Source organism: Euwallacea similis, chromosome 6 (genome assembly GCF_039881205.1).
Source record: "Euwallacea similis isolate ESF13 chromosome 6, ESF131.1, whole genome shotgun sequence".
Classification (NCBI taxonomy): domain Eukaryota; kingdom Metazoa; phylum Arthropoda; class Insecta; order Coleoptera; family Curculionidae; genus Euwallacea; species Euwallacea similis.
Window position 1 is genome coordinate 5,405,581 of NC_089614.1, and position 18,069 is coordinate 5,423,649.

The window sequence follows — 18,069 nt, forward strand, 5'->3', positions numbered from 1 at the left end:
TTATCAAAGAATTCCCCTCCCACGTAGCTATTGACACCTACAACATTTTGTTTAATTATCTCAAGTTACTTGGCAATTATTAATGCATTTTAATTTTTTAAATAAAACTTTGACGCCCTGTATCTCCGTTGATGTCGATATTTCGAAAAAGCGCAAAAGGAAAAAAAATCTTATTTCTTGAAGCCCTATTCGCTGGTGAAAGGATAACTTCAACTTTGGAATCACCCTGTATACATCTTTTTTGGGCAGTAAGGAAAATTAAACTTTAATCGTACAAATGATTCCATATTTATTTTTACGTATTCCATGATCATTCATACAGCTTCCATTCGTTTCCTATAACTAGAAGAAAACAAAAATAAATATACCTACTTACTTACAGTATGTACCAAATCTACAGGATAAAGGTAAAATTATCTATACGCTATTTTACACAATTTAATGTGAAGGGTAGCGCAACTCACTGCTGGAAAAGTTAAATATAAGGCCTTACTATATCACTATAACGGGGCAGTGAGGTGCACTCTTATAGCACACTTTTGAAGTGGATAACTGAGTTATCTACTTCAAAAGTGAGAAAGTAAGTAAAAGTGAGTAATTTTTAAAGAAATTGTACATCAAGTATTACGATTTTTTAACCTGTCTCTATGGCCTAGGTACGAGAATATACGTATATCCCACTCTCTTTGGGTATTATTTTATGCTTGGCTATTATCAACTATCAACACTCCGAATGCATAGACTGTAAATGCGGTCAACACACAAATATGGCAGCAGGGCGAGGCAAGCTTGGCTGATAAATTTAGTCTTTTAACGAAATAATGTGCACACTATTTCAGTTCCTTTAGTCATATTATATTTAAGTTCTAATGGCAGCACTGACATTTTGTATCTCATACTACAGGAATTATGTTTTCCTTCATAACGGTACCGCTTTTTCGTATATGTTCTCTCTCATACTGTCGCTGATTACTTTAGGTTTCACACTTTTTTCAACTTCCAGGCGCTGATTTTTTCGTTTTTTTCGAGGGCGAAGACGACTCTTTTGGGGGGTTGTTAGCATTCGCTATTGCCTCCTCTAAATGTCTCTTGTATGTGCCTACTAATTCTGGGAGATCATAGGCTATTGCTATGTCTAGCCTATTAATTGGGCAACCTGAAAAAATCACTTGAGGATTTTCGATCCAAAACATTAACGGAATGTACCTCTGAAATAGGTGCAAGTGGCGGAGAGCTGCTGGAACTCGTACAGAGGATTAAGCTTGAAGAAGTCTCTGTAAACCTCAGGATCGGGCAAGTCGTACCGGGAAATATTCGTCAGAGTCGAAAGTCCTTCGTAGATGTGATAATCTTGAGGATGATCAATGATTTCGTTGGCGACTTGCTTCCGGTTCCCGAATACAGATTTGTGATTGTAGTAAGTGGTTAGATAACAGTCGACCATTTTTGCATGGTTTCTAACGCGAACCTAAAAATTATAAATATTAGCCGTTTTGGCTCCACAAATGATCAGTTTTACCGCAAATCTCCGAGCGCTAGCAATCTTATTCTCAACACGCCTATCGACTGCAGATCTAAAGTCTCGCAAAAACGCTCTTTCTTGAGCTTGGAGCAGCTTAACTGGGGCCCAAGGTTCGAAAGGCCTGGACCATAGAGATGTGGTGTACATTGCAGGGGGCTGAGGAGAAGACATCAGAGGAGAAATGTTCCATATAAGTGCTCCTTGGACTCGCATTAGTTCTTCGGGTTTCACTTGATCAGCTTTGTTTAAAACAATTCTCGTCTGCAAATTGTTGATGTAAAAAATATAATTTAATTAAATGCGTCAACCTGATGCTCTCTTCCTTTCAGCTGATCTAAAATTGCTTCAGTTTCAGGTCCTACATCAAGTTTTGAAGGGTCGTATACCAAGAAAATTATATCAGCTCTATCAATGAACCACTGACAGGCGTCATTAAAGGGAAATAGCCTGGAAACCTGCTTCCTCACTTCCAATATCCCCGGGATTTCCACTATGTTTACTTTCTCCAAAAGCTTCGAAGGGAGTTTCACTCCCCGAAGACGCTCTTCTAGACCTTGCCCGAATTTTTGAAGGCCAGAGAAGGTGAAGTCTGCAGCCAGTTCTGTACCGTCGATTATTTCTGGCTCATCTCCATGCATCAGAATGTTAAAGTACGCAGGGGATGGTTCAGCACCTGGAAAATTCCTGTGTGGTTGAGTCTACAAGATGTCTCTGAACATAGTGCCAAATAATTCAACCACATATTCTAGGTCCCAAAATATGACAAAAACTTCACATAAACATATATTGAAAGGCGCCTCGTTTTCGACATACAGGGTGTGAAACTTTGATTTCTGAAGATGGTTTGGTGGTTGGTGGAGCCCAAAAAGTTATAATAAAATGCAAAACGTCATTAATTTATCACGAAACGTTTCGAAAATATTTATAAAAAAAACATTCTCAGGAACCAACCTTTCACACCCTGGAAAATTTTTGTCATATTTTGAAACCTAAAATACATGGTTGAATTTGTGGCACTACGTTCAGAGACATCTTGTACATAAAAAATTGCTTCAAAATACCTACCTGTCCTTAAGGCTGTGTCATTATATTCATTGTTAGTTAAATAGTTAATAATGGAAGATTTGCCTCCACTCCATGGACCCATAAATAAAATGAGAGGTTTGGAGAATATTTCTGCATCTCCAAAATGGCGATTACTTAAATCTCTGTATTTATACAAGACTTCTAGAGGCTTGATGGCGTTTTCATACAATCTCTTTAATTCTTTCAAAGTCTCCTCATAAACTCGGTTTTGAACAATTTCCAATTTTGTCGATTCAGTATCCAGTTTCAGCAGATGTTCCACATGGTCTCTAGATCTTAGCTCCAAGGGTATATCATCTAAGGACAGCTCTTCTACTAGAGCCTCACGATCTGTATAAAAATGTTTTTAATAATGAGACTAAACACCATTTCACTACATACCTTCCTCTAAGGTTTCATCATCTTCTTCTTGACTGAACTTCTCTACTACAAGGGGTTTAACAGACGCTTTTGCTTCAGGCTTTTTAGGCTCCACTTTCTTTTCAACTTTTTTGGGTGTTGGTGCCGGTGGTGGGGGAGGTGGTGGAGGAGTCTGCTTAGGTTTCATAACTTCCTTTTTAAGTTCAATCTTCACTGTTTCCTGGACTTTAACCTTAGGAAGTGATGACACTTTTATTGGCGGTGGAGGCTCTTCCGCACTCTCTTCCTCATCTAATGTTAATGAAAAATAAAATGTTTGCTCGATGATTTAGTGAAGCCTTACCATCTGTGCCTCCCGGAATGCACCGTTTGTTGTAGCATTTATTAGGGCAACATATTTCTCCTTTCTCACAGTCCTCATCTTCTCCACATCTTACCCCTTCTGTGCATGATACTTTATCAGGTGAAGGGCATCCGCCTTCTGCAACCAACATATTACCACTATTTTTACTTTTTTGTAGCATTGAAGAATTATTTACCTTCTTCCTCGCTTTCTGCGGCTGCTGCAGCTTCAGCGTTTTCGCTATCTTTCTCTTCTTCATCAGACTCTTCCTCATTTTCTTCAGATCCTGGAGTGCCCGTTACGCACACTTTTCTGTAGCATTTGTTGGCGCAACAAATCTCTCCATCTCCACATTGACGATTTTTAGTGCATGTTTCTCCACCGCAGGGAACTTCACTACGTTCCGGGCATCCTGTATCTGAAATTACAGTGGTTCCTTGTTACCTTGAATTAAAAGCTCAGACATTTGATACCTTTTGTTGGAGCACTAGGCGAGCCTGCAGATTTCTCTTCTTCCTGGGTAGTCTCTTCTTCACTTGATTCTTCTCCCTCCAAGTCTTCAGCAGTTGGGATTCCAGGAGTGCAGCGTTTTCGGTAGCATTTGTTGGGGCAGCAAATCTCGTTACTGCCACAATGCCTATGTTTACTGCATATGTCACCTTGAATACATGAGACTTCGCCTGGTGCGGGACAACCGGTATCTATAAAAAAAGAAAATAGTTAATTTTTTGGACATTTCAGCGCAAATCCATTCAAATAATAATAAAGCATTCGCAGGAGCTTGGCCTGGGCTTATTAGGATTCTTTTTGCAAGCAATTCTCAATAAGAACTTTCTATTTAGAATGTTCAATTTAGAAGGCTTTGGCAAAACTTGAAGCAGTTTGGTGCGATCTGAACAGGAATTCGTGGTATTAACGTATGTTTGATTAGAAAATTTCGGAAATTTTGAACTAACTCACCCATACCTCATAAAAAATTGGTAAAGACTTCGCCCTCTGCAAATTAATACTTAGTGTCGAAATTATCAACAGCCATCATTAATACAATACACTCATTATTTGACTAACTATTCTTGCATACTTGCTTAGGTGCTTTATTAGTTACTTACCAGTTCTTACATCAGCAGCAGCGGAAGGTTTTTCTGCACTTACTTGCTCTTCTTCAGAATCTTCGTCAGATTCTTCGGCAAGTTCTGCAGATGTTGCAGTTCCAGGAACGCATCTTCTTCTATAACATTTGTTTGGGCAACATATAGTGCCTTCTACGCATTGTTTGTGTTTACTGCACAGTTGTCCTTCAGTGCAAGACACTTCTGCAGGAGATGGACACCCTGTTTCTAAAAAAAAAACAAAATCAAACATTTTTAGTTGAAGAGAATTTAAAGTTACCTGGGGACCCAGAAGCAGGTTTCTCCTCACTTTTCGCTTCTTCAGACTCCTCAGATTCAGACTCAGCATCAAGCTCGTCCTGAGAGACTGTGCCCTCAACGCAGCGCCGTCTGTAACACTTGTTAGGACAACAGATTTGATTTTCCCCACATTGCCTGTGTTTCGCACACAGTTCACCTTCAGTGCAGGATACTTTCTCAGGTGGGGGGCAGCCACCTTCTGAAATAATTTTTATCGTTCTAATTAGAATGTTTAAGGTTAAATCGTAGGTGATCACCTTCAACACTTTCATCAGAAGATGGAGCTTTTTCTTGAGATTCACGATCATCTTCCTTATCAACTTCCTTGCTTTTCACGGAAGCAGCTATACGTTTTACTAATTCTTCTTGGCTTTTTGCTTGAGTAGCTTCAACGCTTTCCTGGTCGTCATCTTCAGGACTATTATCTTCATTTTCTTGATCTTCCACACTGGCCTCACCCGGTTTTTCATTGCTCTCATTATCCTCTTGACTAGCAGCAGTTTGCACTGGCACCGCTTTAATTACAGGTGGTGGGACTTCTCTTTTCACTATAGCTGGCTCAGGTTCTTCGATTTGTTCCGGACTTTCTGCACTAGCTTCAGCTTTCTGTTGCTGCTGCTCTTCGACACTATCATCTTCTGCGCTCGCTTCATCCTCAGCTTCGGCGTGTTCTGCTGATTTTTCTTTCGAAGGTTCAGTCTTCGTTTCTTCATCGGATTCGGTTTTTTCATCGCTTTTATCTACTTCCTGTTAATATGTGAGAAAATTAGGTTAATAATGTCGGATTATGGAGTAAAGACGACTAGGTGCGGATACCTTTTCGTCGGGCGTTTCACCTGAGTCGTGTTCAGTTTCATTGTCCTCTGCACGCTAAAAATTCAATTTTAAACTTTAGAGTGTAGGTTAGTTTACAAACAGACCTCCTGAACAGCTTCCTGTTGCTTCTCGGCTTGTTCAATGCTTTGGTCATCTTCTTCACTAGCATCTGCTTCTCCATCCACTTCCTCCTGGTGGCTGGAGTCGTCGGTGATTTCTACAGTAGGAACATCTTCAGCATTTTCGTCTTGGTCTGAAGGTTCCTCTTGAGTATGTCCGACCTCACCTGTCTCGAGCTCTTTGAGAGCTTTCTCGATGTAAGGCCGACAGTCGGTTTCGGATGGCCCGTCAGTGTTTTGGTCACCTTGCACGCCTAAGGCAAGATTTAACTAGCTTTAACTAGCTTTTTCAAGTCGGTTATGAATCCGTATTGTTCCGCCTCTGGACGCTCTTAAAATAACATAGTGAAAACCAAAAATCGAGACGTATATTTAAGCGATAAGAAATAGAACATTTCGCTGCTTCAATGCTAACGGATACGTCACTGCTGCTTAGATCCGAAGCTCTACGGATCTATTATTTTTCCAAATTTTAAAAATAACTTATTTGCAACATTTTACAAATGGGTTCAAAACTGGGTAAACAGGTTGCCACTAAAAGCTGAGATTTCGCATAAGAGTGACCTCCAAAAAGGAATGCATGAGAAATAGGTTATATACAGTGTCACCCATAAAGTTTGCAACATATGGGAATTTTTTTTACTTATGATTTTGGGTGAATTTTGACTTGTCTTCTGATTGTGCTTCACAAATGATGAAAAGTGACATACAAATCAAAAAACAAGTGACTGTCTACAACTGTCAAGTTGCAATTTTTTTCGAAAGCATTCAAAATCTGTCATTATTTCTCAAAATTTTAAAAAGCACGAAGGAAAAGGTTTCTTAGAATTTCCAACTTTCTCGGCGAATTTCATACATTTTTTTGTATTTTTGCGTTTCTGAGGTAGTCAGATCGATCTTGCAAGAATAATTATTTGTTTGTACATCTTATTCTGATTCAATCAGCTTTATAAAAATACCACAATAAAGTAACCTGAACATTTTCTTTATAGAGATATATTTATTACAACTGTAACCAATGAATACTCATTCAGGCAATTACTTTGATATGCTGTAATTGGTTTTACAAGGTTGCTGGCTGATTTGGTTATCTCGGAAACACAAAAAAACATTAAATATGAAAGTCGTTTGAGGAAGTTAGAAATTCTAAGAAACTTTTTCTTTCGTGATTTTTCAAAATTTTGAAGGTTTTTGAAAAAAAAATGCAATTTGACAGTTATAGACGCTCATTTGTTTTTCGATCTTCAGATCATTCGTGAAGCACAACTCGAACGCAGGTTCAAAATTTACCCATTTCATAAACAAAGAAAGGATGCGGACTTTATGGATCACGCTGTATATGTAAACGATGAGGACTCAGCGATTCGCTTTTCAGATCATTGTCTGAGCCTCGAAGTAGGACATTTGTATATTTTGGTAGTTTAAATGGTAATGGAACTCCATGAGCGAAACTAACCTTTCGTTGGTGGTATGCATCGTTTCGTATAACACGCGTTCGCACAACATTTCTCATTACTCTGACAATCTCCATCTTCATTGCATTTTATTCCACTCGTACATGAGACTTGATCGGGTGTCGGACAGTCAGTGGTTGCTACAAAAGAAGACCTTAATTAAGGCCTAGTAAATTTGCTGACTTGGTTTATAATTTGGTAAAAGGAGAACTTGTGATTAACATGCCATACTACTGATAGGATTCATTTTTGGAGAGCGTGGCCAAATTCCTGATGAGTTGGTCCATTCACGAAGGTGAATCATCGATTTAAAAAAAGTATCACAAACCAAATGTATTTATGGTCGGATATTGCATCACTTCAGCTTTGAAGATTTTATTCAAAATGCAATTGAAAATCAGCGGTGGCATGCCCTTGCGGTAGGCGCACTTCTCAATGTAAAGTCATCAATTTTACACCCATTCAAATTTGCGGATCGATGTTGGTATTTTGCACATGACAAGCTGAATAGTTATGTGCAAATCGCAGTGAGAAAGATTCCCGCCTACATTATATACTGTGTGGTTCTGAAGTCCCTTGCCCTCCTCTTAACTTTTAAATTGTCTGGTTTCGTAATGAGATTTTATCAGTTTTATTTGGAGAGAAAGGGTGCTTTTTGATAGAAAAATCACAGCTTATAGTTATTTACATAACAATCGAAGAAAGTAACTCTTAACTTACGAGAGAGAAATGTTGCGCATGAGCCACAGGCGAGGGCAGAAATTACGGGAATTTATTTAAAAAATTTCTCAGAAGTTATGTCCACTATTTTCCCAGGACCATGAAGACCATATTATTGTAAATCTGCGCATGACCACTTTCAAATGACCCAGGAGATGATGCCTCTGACATTTTTAACTTCTAATGTTGTTTCTATGAATGAATTTGGCATCTTTTATCTATTTTGGAGACACGCGTTAGGTAGCTAAATTATTGGCAGGGACATATTTTGGCTAATTGACTAATACAATAGTATATCACTATATAATAATGCTTTTAGCCAAAGTATTTCATTACACTGTGTCTATCAATCATTTGTTTTTTCTAACCCACGCGTGTGTTAGCATTAGGTTTTGCCACTGCTATCGCTTAAGTGGAATTTTTAAATAATATTAAAAAATAGCTAAATAGCACAGACTTATGAATGTTGGTATTCTCAATGGATCTTAATATTATGATTATGACACAGGCGTTGGTACCAAGATTGCACTTTCTCCCTAGATTCCACAATTTTATTATTTCCAATAAGATAACCGTATGTATGCGACATTATATTATAATTTTTTAGGCGATTCTTAGCGAGTATTTTATAATAAATAAAATTGTATTATTAAATTTTTAACATTTTCATAATGTGGACACAGAATAATTAAAAAATATCAAACTGAACCGTTTTTAAAATTTGTAATTTTTGAATTTGATCTATCCCAAATCGTTGGCGAGAGGCATATCCTGAAAGTGTTACAAATAGCAAAATCTCATAATCGATAAACTGGTAAAGGTATGTATAGGACTTGTTTTATTTTTTAAAAAATACTTAAAATCACCCAGGGAATAAAAAAAGATGCGGTATTGCAGCAATCTCATTTGAAATAAATAAGTTCTGGTATCTAATTGAAACCCAATGGGAATAATGGTATAATTGTCTGGTATACCAAGTTTCATAAATCTGCCATTCTCTGCAAACTTAAGCTATTTCTAGGCTTTTGAATGCTCCTGCATATTGTCCTATTTTCAATGTTACAAAATATATTGAGGATTTTAAGCAGGTTTCGAAAATCGAATGCGGTACAGAGTATTACGTTTCAAGAAATCACTCAAGATGGCGCCTCTACAGTTTCAAACTTCTACATGTAATCTTTTGACCAATATGCACATTTCATTGCGATTTACCACGTGGTTTTTTTTTTGGTCAAAAACACCTTTTTTCCAATAGTTCTGCACCTATGGGTTAGATTTGTACGTAAATGATAATAATAATAATTCTACCGAATAGGATACGTTCATTTTTCGGTCATTTCGCAACTAAATGATGGACAATCTCACAAGCAAACGTTTTCTGAAAACTAAATATTGATGTTACTGGGATTCAATTTTGCGACGTGGGCTGGCAAATTCAAACACACTGCATGCCGAATGTCGTATAGGTATCTAACAAAATACCATGCGTTCCATAAGCAATTTTACGCCTGGTTGCATCTGAACTCGTGTCTCTCAGCAATGCCTGGTTAAATTTAAAGCACAAATGTACCTAGACCGGCAAATTAGATAATATATGGCGTCTTCCAGTATCAACTTCAAACAATATCGAAATTTCAATGGCTTTTCAACTTACTAATCCATTGGCAAAACTCCATAAAAACAGCTGTTAATTTTATATATTGGAAGAATTATAGCACCAAGCGGTATTTTTAGAATAGATTCACCTAAAATTATTTTGTATTTTGTCGAACAATTTGTGCGATTTGTTAATGACCCAGTTCTAAATTATTTTTTAGTGCGCCAGGTGCGCAAGGCCCCCTGATGGACCTGGCTCTGGCAGCCACTTTGCGTCCAAAGATAAAAAAAAAGTCCACTTGTGGTAACTACCTACGACAACTTTCTGCGAAGCATATTTCTGCAGGTTAAAGTTAACTTTAAAGCAAGCAACACAACCGCCTGAAAGGTAATATTTGGCTAAAAATCCAATTACATAATACTAGAAATATTAGTGAAAATTGACCTTGAGTGTGAGATAGATATATGCGATTAAAACAAGGGTATATAGGAAAATGCTCGAGTCAAATTCTAAATCTGTAACAGGTCTAGAGTATCTGGCGTGTTGCCTGTAACTGAAAAACGGTGAGGTCTCAAGCTTATTTGGTCCAAAAGCCATTTGATACCACTTTCCAGACTTCACTTCTACCCCAATTATTTTTTAGGCTCTTTTCAGGCCTGGGCCCTCTAGCTAGAGATGGTTAATCCGGTTAGAAGTTAGTTTTCCATATGCGCAAGTTTCAAGAGCAAGCGGGGTTGGTTGAGCTTGAGGAGGGATGAAAAGTTAGTTTTTTAAAAGATGAGATAAAACCAAATAATTATTAATAGCAAAATACAGTTTATTTGTAGCAAATTTTATTATTAGAAACCTGCCGATCCAAAAATAACGTAATGTCATATAATAGCACCATGAAAAAGTGACGGCGACAATCTATTACATAATTCGGATATTTCGAATACACTATCGGCACAAGATATTTTGGACAATGGGTCACGACTTTCACTAAAAGCACTGGTATTTAGGGACCCATCGCGGTTCCCTCGCGGCCTAAGCCCCCGAAGTGACCGCACGCGGGCGCAAAATTAAACCAATTTCTGGAAACGTACCCTGCAAGGTGGCAGCTATTAGGGCGAATCCAAGAAGCAGCAAAAACCATGAGGACCTGGGGTAGACCTCCATGGTTTTCTTCTTACCACACCACTCACATATAAGTCCCGCACTGACGACTACTACGTCCAGGTTACGGTGGACTATGGCATTGGGATGCGTCGTGGCGCCCGTGCCTTGCCAGTGGCGCCACATCCATTTTTACCTGTCACATTAAATGTTTATCCCAAAACTTCTGGAACCAGTACATACCTCAACACCCATTTCAACCCCCTTAAAATATTCCCCTTTTCCTCTTTGATAAGAATTAGATTATACGGCAGTTGGTTAAAAATGGTGTATAGGTACTATTATAAATCCCTGAAAGTGGGGTATTAGGGTTTCAGCTTCATGCCCACTGTCGGTTGGGTTGTCCAAAATTTCGGAATAATCCCAAAATAAAGAAATCCGAAACCAGGGGGTACTGATTGGAAAGCAGCATTTTACACAAAAAATGGTGACGCAAATTATCACCTACGAGGCTGTCTGGATTTTTAGTTTTGATTTTTTTCAATAGGAACCGGCGCCCCTGTTGATAGACATCCGAAAATCGGTGCCCAATGACCCCCCCACTAAATTCTAGTCGCTCCTTACAATTCACCGATGACTGAATAAATTTGATCTCTTGCTTTGAATTTATTGCCCGCAGATTTTATTGCTGCACTTCTGAGGTGCTCCATCGTGTAAAAATTCGATACAGATTAGCGTTACCTGAATGTGTGAGAAATGGCAACAACTAACTCAACATTTAGAAACGTGTCATAGGAGTGATGTATTTACTAAATTTTTTGTTTTCGGTTTAACTATGCTCTGCTTTTCTATAATTAAACGTTTATACACAAAGCAAATTATCGAGGATACATTCTAACTTAAAACAGAGCAGAGACACGTGATTGTTTGCCGTTACAAATTCATTAAAATTACACGGTATATCTTATTGAGATCGTTATTTTTTACAATGAAGAGCACCGAAAAGTCACATCAAAGTAAATATAACTTTCCCCGCATGAAAATTCACTGCTTTCGGTATACATTTCAATTTGCGTCCGCCAAATTGTCAAGATTTGATTTTTTGTTGTAGAACTATAAAAAATATTTTATAATGATGACGTTACTCATCTCAAAAAAACTGCAATTCCTCAGGTCCGTTTTCATTATGAATGCAATGGTGGCAATATAGGTCATTAACTATATCAGTCGATGATATGAATAACTGGGTCTAAAAAAATTTCGAGGTGGGAAATCAAGCCTTAAGTAAAGGGTAAATACGATTCTTAGCTACTTTCAACTGAGAATAGTGTGCAATTCCGCCGTTTCGAGAATCCTTATTAGTTTGTGAGGCGTTATTTGTAAACAAAATAATGAAAAAAAAAAAACGAACAAAATCAATATAGATATATTATTACTAGGTACTTAGAAATACTTAATCAAACAACAAAATCTACGTAGAAAACTTGAGGTGGTGATAAGAAATGCAGTTAACGCCTGAGTTGTAAGTACCTACATAACTATTGGTAGTACGACGACTAGTAACATTTAATATATAAAATTGGAGGTAGTTCATTTTACTGAAAAACACAACCTAAAGTGAACACAACCAACATTGGTGAAACCAACATTCCCTTATCAATCAACGTTAAGTACAATACAACAATTATTGTAAAGAGGGGATGTACCTACTTACATCCCCTTTGAACAATATGAGTATTTTAATGGTGCGGGAACTTAAGTATTAAACAGTAATCTCATTTATGAGGTAACATTAAAATTTCCCTTCACACACTTAAAAGCTAAGAACCAAACTCGCCAATGTCAATGCTAGACTGTTGATAGAATGAAATACCATAATCCAGAATGTGGTAGGAAACATCTCTGTCAAATTCTGAATGCTTTGGATCCAACGTAAACCAAACCGCCAGAGCGCACCTTTTGCCCTTTTTAACTGCCTTCACCCCATGAAGGTTCTCATTTCCAGAAGAAAACCCTACCATTCTACCACATCTGGGGATTATAGAGCTCTGTAAAAGTTTATTTAATTCAACTAAATGTGAGAGCTGAGAAGTTTCTTTATAACTCACTTGAATGCGTTTGCCTTTTGAATCGGCTGAAAAAATAAATTCTCCTCCCTCAAAATCCCCATTTAAGTACAAAATAGCACTGTAGTCTCTCCAGTAAAATGCCGGATATTTCTTCTCGCAAACATTATCTTTGAGCAAGTTGCAGTTGTCTGCGTGGATCATATGACTGAAGTCTGTTCTATTCTCAGAAGAACCTGGAAGGCCCATTTTTCCTAATTATTATAATCTTTTTTCGCCTTAAGCTTATTTACCTGGCAACGCAGATCTACACACTAGATGGGTGTAAGAAAAAAATAGCTCTTGTTTGATTTGAAAACGATCAGTCAAAACCTTCTTCATTTCTTCAGTAATCTCAAGCATGAGGCGCAAATACAAAGGTTTCAGAACGCCAATATACACAAGAAAAGCTACTCTACTAACAGTGATTCCCTCAAATTTCTCATTTTGAGTGTGAGGAGATGTGTTTCCCCGCGTACCATTGTACCCATCGTTGGTACTCATAAAAGTATCCGCTAAAAGCATCAATTTTGAGCAATCACTCAGTGAAATCAGTCTATCAGAAGCAAATCGTCTCGGGCCTCCTAAATCTGTGGTTCTTTTGCTAAAGTGGAACTCCGTTAGTTTCTGTTAACAGGTGGGAAACAAAACAATATTTTTAAGAAAAATAGACATGTTTTATTTAGGAAAACAGTAGAACGAGACTTAAAGTATACATGGCACATACTTGAAAACTGTTAATAAGGGAAAGAGAGAAGCAGTTCTGCGTCAAAATGTACAAAAGGTGACCGAGCAGGAAAAAGCATTGTCATTTGGAAGTATCGTCAATGTCTTTGTCAGTCGATTCATTATCAGAAGCATCCTCCTAAAAGTTAAGGAAATGTTAGATGTCCAGACAAACATACAACAACATGCCCCAATTTTAGTACTAGTAAATTTTGCCCCAATGTGCCAAAACTTGTTTACTTGCCTTGACTTTGATTGGGGCCTTATTACTGGCCAACTTGAATTCATTTTTGATAAACTGCAGTATCCTTTTCTCATACGTGTCTCTCTGGGCATAGCGGATAGCTTCCTAAAAAAAGAAAAATCAGACTAGCACAGTATTAAAAATGTATTAAAAATTTACTTCTCGAGGGGTAAAAAAATTGTCTTGAACTTTAGGAAGGCCTTGATAGTACCTCATGTTGGATAACATAGATTCATCGTTAGAAAGCAGCAACAGATAGCTTGCCACTGCTTGACAAGCAGCAGCCAGATTCCCCTCTGAAATATATCCTCAGACAAAATTTCACAACTACCATGATTTACTCACTTTTGAAATAAGAATATTGCAAGTAATCATAGTGGCTCACCAGTAAATCATCATAATATTCCCCATTTAATGAACCTAGATTTTTTGTGCAGTTCCTTTTGCACTTTAAGACATAAGTGAAGTGGTCTGAAAGCAATATTTTCAGTCTTAATTAGCCCAGATTCAGCGATACTAACTGGCAATAGCAGGCACAAAATCAGGGTACCATCCAGGATTAAAAGGCCCTTCACACTGAGCTCGACATTCGTCTTCTGAGTGCAGGTAAGATACTAGACTTTCTTCCATGTTATTTATGGCAGTGTTCCAATCTTTTTTCTGGTAAGCATCTGCTCCATAAACGTATAAATATACATAGTCCTGTTAAAATAGAGTTGAAAAGGGAATGTGTAAAAGACATATTGAGATCTGGGAAGTTTCTGTGTACTAGACATTCAATTGGGGGTAATGCACAAAAAATTCGCCATCTTGACAAGAAAATAAAATTTTTACTGAAATTGAATTAATTTGTGAATATATCTGTCTCGCATATTCAAACTCTGTTAAAAATACTGAAAATGCTTCTAATAAATACTCATTGTATGATAGAACGATCCTAAAAATATTAATAATTCTTTTTCTATGAGGAGTATGTAAATACTATAGGCAAGCAGATATACGTTCTTCATTTAAGTTTAATATACTGTGTCCTTTTCCCTTCTTACCTTCGCCTCAAAATTAATTACTTCCTTCATATCGACCTCAGGGAACTCTGAGTATTGCTTGAGATTCTTGGCCATTACTTTGTGATCAGGGTTTGCGACCAGAAAAGTAAAAGCTGCAGATGCGGCCTTCTGCTTATCATTTATCTGGAAAGGAAAAATCGCTTGAAGGTTTTTTATAAAAGTTCTAGAAGGGATTTTGAGGTAGCCAGTAAAAATAAGTCGTAAAGTATGGGGTCGCCTTCGAAAGCAATGAATAATTAAATGGCCCGCAAATTCGATTGTCAAATCCTATTGAACAAACAAGTATTAATTTTAAAAATAGCTTTTAGGTTTCGATTTATTTATAAATTTACAATGTTGCTTGCGCTCAACCTAGTTGGTACAGCATTTGTGGATACAATTTCAAAATTACATTGTTTTAAATAATTCCATGCAATCGAAAAATGGGAACCAAGCCTAATAAACATGAATAAGCTCTAGATATAAACTTAATTCCTATATGAAAATAAATTTTGCAAACCAGGTCGGGAACTTAAAATTAGTTGTTCCACATCTGTATTTAGAAATCTAAATATTGCTTCAAGAGTTCGATATACTCATCCATATCTTAATAATGTTTTTGATTCGCTCTGTTTCGCTTTTCTTCTTTGATAATAAGTCCCTTTACACCAAGAAGCTTAGTGGGTAAATATAAACTAATATGGTAAAAGTATTAAGTCATTTGACGCCCCCATTTGTATATTTGTATAAAATCTTCTAGAGCCATACATGTGGGAGGCAAATAGTCTTTCACAATCAGCTATGAACTTAATTATTCATAGCGCAACGGTTAAGTACAATAACAATCTCTAATAACATTTAAAAAAAACGCATGAGTCTTTCAAGATAAGTCCTGTCTGGAGGTTTTATTGTTCTGGATCAGTGAGGTCACCCATTTTATGTGAGCTCCCTCAGACCAATAAAACTTCCCTAATGGTTTTTTTTACATTGATAAACATCATCGCTCTCAATGAAACGACACAATTAATTGTTAATGTAGAATTTTATAATTGGGTGCAATTGGAAGAATCAAGTAAGTAAATCATGCCCTAAACGAGCTTTTGCTTACCTTATAGTAGCAGAGATGCAGGTATTCATATGGTCGCATTTCAGAGAATATCTTCTCAATATTCCCATCGATATTATCATTGTTGCCATTACTCTTGATCTTGCAATTGAGCAAACATAATGTGTTTCTGATGTTTTTCTCGTGGAAGCGCAAATCCTCCACATCGACAGGAAAAAGTGGTTCAGAGGCTTCGCTCTCGTGCCGACATTTCAGTCTGCAATTTTCAGTATTTCGCCTGTGCCACCGGTACTGCTTGAGGGATTGTTCTAATTTTTCCACACATTCCGGAAATCTCTCTTCGAGATAAGCTTGTATGCCTTCTTCGTACAGACTAGCAACAGTTTCACTGGGTTTTGTTCGATCCGAAAGAACATGTGCCACTAAAAGAATTGTTATTAATGCCAGTAACACGACCCACGTGGCATTAGACATGTTAAAGTAACACTGAACTCTTACAGCATATTTAACAACAGCTCTCGGTTTCTTTCCTGTTATTTTACTTAGTCACCAATATAGCCAGTATAGTTGGGTAGTCCATAGGCTTATGGCTATAACTGCCTTAGAATCAGCTAAAGCTTACCCAAATGTTGCACAATGTTGAGCATTTTATGACTAAAATTATATTATGCGATAGTATAAAAAAAATTATCTGTTCGGTACTGTCCTGAATGATAGTTTATTAGAAGCTTATTAGCTCTCGGACTAGTCCAGACTTAAGGCGGTCCAGCGTAAATACATAATCATCAGACGAGCAGAGGAATTAAAATCTGTATAATTTTTCGACTGCCTTCCATTGGCGGGTAAGTTTTATGTCTTCGCAGTCTTTCTCTTTTTATACAGGGTGTCGTTTAGGTGTGTGGCCAAACTTCATGGGACAATTCTTTGTGTGATTCTAAGACGAAAAATGTCTTATTGTTATTTAGGAGTTTTATTTAATATGTAACGATTTGTTAAAAAAAAGTTTGACACTCTGTATCTTGAAAACGAATCACTACCGAACCTATGTTTCCATAAACTTTTGATCTTTATTACTCAAAGAATCATTCCTTGAACTTTGGCTACGTACTTAAATAACACCCTGTATATGTTCAGTTTCACGTGAGTACTATTATTATAGGATTGCATTGCGTGAGGTTACCCACCAATCCGAGTTAACCGACTAAAATATGCCTTCGGGTCTAATACATGTGTCTGGACAGAAATAAAGTTTAAACTTTAAATAAAAATAGGCACCAACAAAACTTTAGTTCTCCCAAGTTTCGCTAACAAAAATTTTGGGTTGTTACTGGTTTACAAGGCCGGACCACAAATCGAAATCCATTGGAAGAGTTTTAAAGCTAATTTCAAGTTAATCGAGGACTGTTTCTTATTAGTCATTTTAGTTTCTGGGATATTACTGATTTTGTATGGCTTTCAGACTGATGTTAAGGTAATGGAGCACCGAAAGAGGTTTGTAGATGATCATCATACCTTCTTAAACTCTATCAAGAACTTCATCTATATACTTACCGTCTTGAATTTATTTCATAATTTTCTTTATAGATTTCTATACACTAAAGTTTTTTAACAAAGAATGAAACGTGTATGTTTTGTCAGTGGAGCTGACAATAAAGTTAAAAAATTGACAGCAAACGATATGCATGGAAACAAGTCGTATCTACGTGATTAGATAAAGCAAATTCTATAATCTACTACCACTAGCACTTCTTACCTTTAATGATAGGATATATTGCTCATTTAGGGTCATGAATAAATGTCTCATTTTTTCTTCCCACTTTTCAGAAGAAAAAAATCTCTTCTGACTTTTCAAGTGAAAATTTCAATATCTATTTGCGGGTATGACCTCAGGAAAATAGTTATAGAGGTGAAAATATTGCGTAGATTCTTCTCATAAAATGCGCAAGAAGTGTAATTCGAGTTGTAAATAGGGGCTCATAATTTACATTTTCAAATAAATATCAGACTCATATCTTGAGATTCAGCAATTACCTGTATATTTTTTATTCACCATTATTTCAAGAACAAAATTGCCCATGCTTTTAATTTATTGACCCTTATATCAAATCAATTTTTTCATTCAAAACGTATAACAAATCCTGTTACTATCTATCCTTCGTTTATTCACATATCAACTGCAAATATAGGCTAAAGGCACAATATACGAAACCCTATTCAAACCGTTGGCTGACGTCTTTTAGTTCTTGCTTTGTCTCTTTTCGTCCATTCTTTATTAGGTGAATGACTTGAAATCCAAACTAGACGGGGTGAATCACTTATTAAACAGGATTGTAAGACAACGCCCTTATGGTTGTTGACAAT

At 37.0% G+C, this 18,069-nt stretch overlaps 2 protein-coding genes across 3 annotated transcripts; both read right to left on the bottom strand.

Moving 5' to 3' along the window:
- Positions 1-272: 272 nt before the first annotated feature.
- Positions 273-10,668, bottom strand: LOC136409608 (titin homolog). Of its 2 annotated transcripts, XM_066391226.1 has the most exons (16): positions 10,512-10,668; positions 7,112-7,249; positions 5,641-5,909; positions 5,537-5,590; positions 4,978-5,467; positions 4,701-4,919; positions 4,421-4,648; positions 3,785-4,012; positions 3,508-3,729; positions 3,312-3,449; positions 2,990-3,259; positions 2,588-2,938; positions 1,831-2,195; positions 1,520-1,783; positions 1,207-1,468; positions 273-1,156 (listed from the first exon to the last, which is right to left on the bottom strand). In XM_066391226.1, exons 1-16 carry the CDS (start codon positions 10,582-10,584, stop codon positions 993-995), a joined length of 3,735 nt encoding a protein of 1,244 aa, XP_066247323.1. In that variant the 5' UTR covers positions 10,585-10,668; the 3' UTR covers positions 273-992. The 2 variants fall into 2 exon arrangements, with proteins under 2 accessions (XP_066247323.1, XP_066247324.1); XM_066391227.1 differs by lacking the exon at positions 5,537-5,590.
- Positions 10,669-12,305: 1,637 nt separating this feature from the next.
- LOC136409578 (prolyl 3-hydroxylase 1-like) lies at positions 12,306-16,247 on the bottom strand. The gene is made up of 9 exons (XM_066391181.1): positions 15,751-16,247; positions 14,643-14,786; positions 14,118-14,298; positions 13,942-14,067; positions 13,756-13,892; positions 13,585-13,701; positions 12,881-13,253; positions 12,630-12,823; positions 12,306-12,569 (listed from the first exon to the last, which is right to left on the bottom strand). Exons 1-9 carry the CDS (start codon positions 16,180-16,182, stop codon positions 12,342-12,344), a joined length of 1,932 nt encoding a protein of 643 aa, XP_066247278.1. The 5' UTR covers positions 16,183-16,247; the 3' UTR covers positions 12,306-12,341.
- Positions 16,248-18,069: the final 1,822 nt, after the last annotated feature.

Bases quoted from the DNA above. Each gene is read 5' to 3' on its own strand.
- LOC136409608 (XM_066391226.1), bottom strand. From the start codon at position 10,584: ATGGAGGTCTACCCCAGGTCCTCATGGTTTTTGCTGCTTCTTGGATTC. The intron at 7,250-10,511 runs GTACGTTTCCAG...CTTCTTTTGTAG, and splicing joins AATAGCTGCCACCTTGCAGG to CAACCACTGACTGTCCGACA. The intron at 4,920-4,977 runs GTGATCACCTAC...AAATTATTTCAG, and splicing joins TTCTGATGAAAGTGTTGAAG to AAGGTGGCTGCCCCCCACCT.
- LOC136409578 (XM_066391181.1), bottom strand. From the start codon at position 16,182: ATGTCTAATGCCACGTGGGTCGTGTTACTGGCATTAATAACAATTCTT. The intron at 14,787-15,750 runs GTAAGCAAAAGC...TTTCCTTTCCAG, and splicing joins TGCATCTCTGCTACTATAAG to ATAAATGATAAGCAGAAGGC. The intron at 13,702-13,755 runs GTAAATTTTTAA...TTCTTTTTTTAG, and splicing joins ATTTTTTTACCCCTCGAGAA to GAAGCTATCCGCTATGCCCA.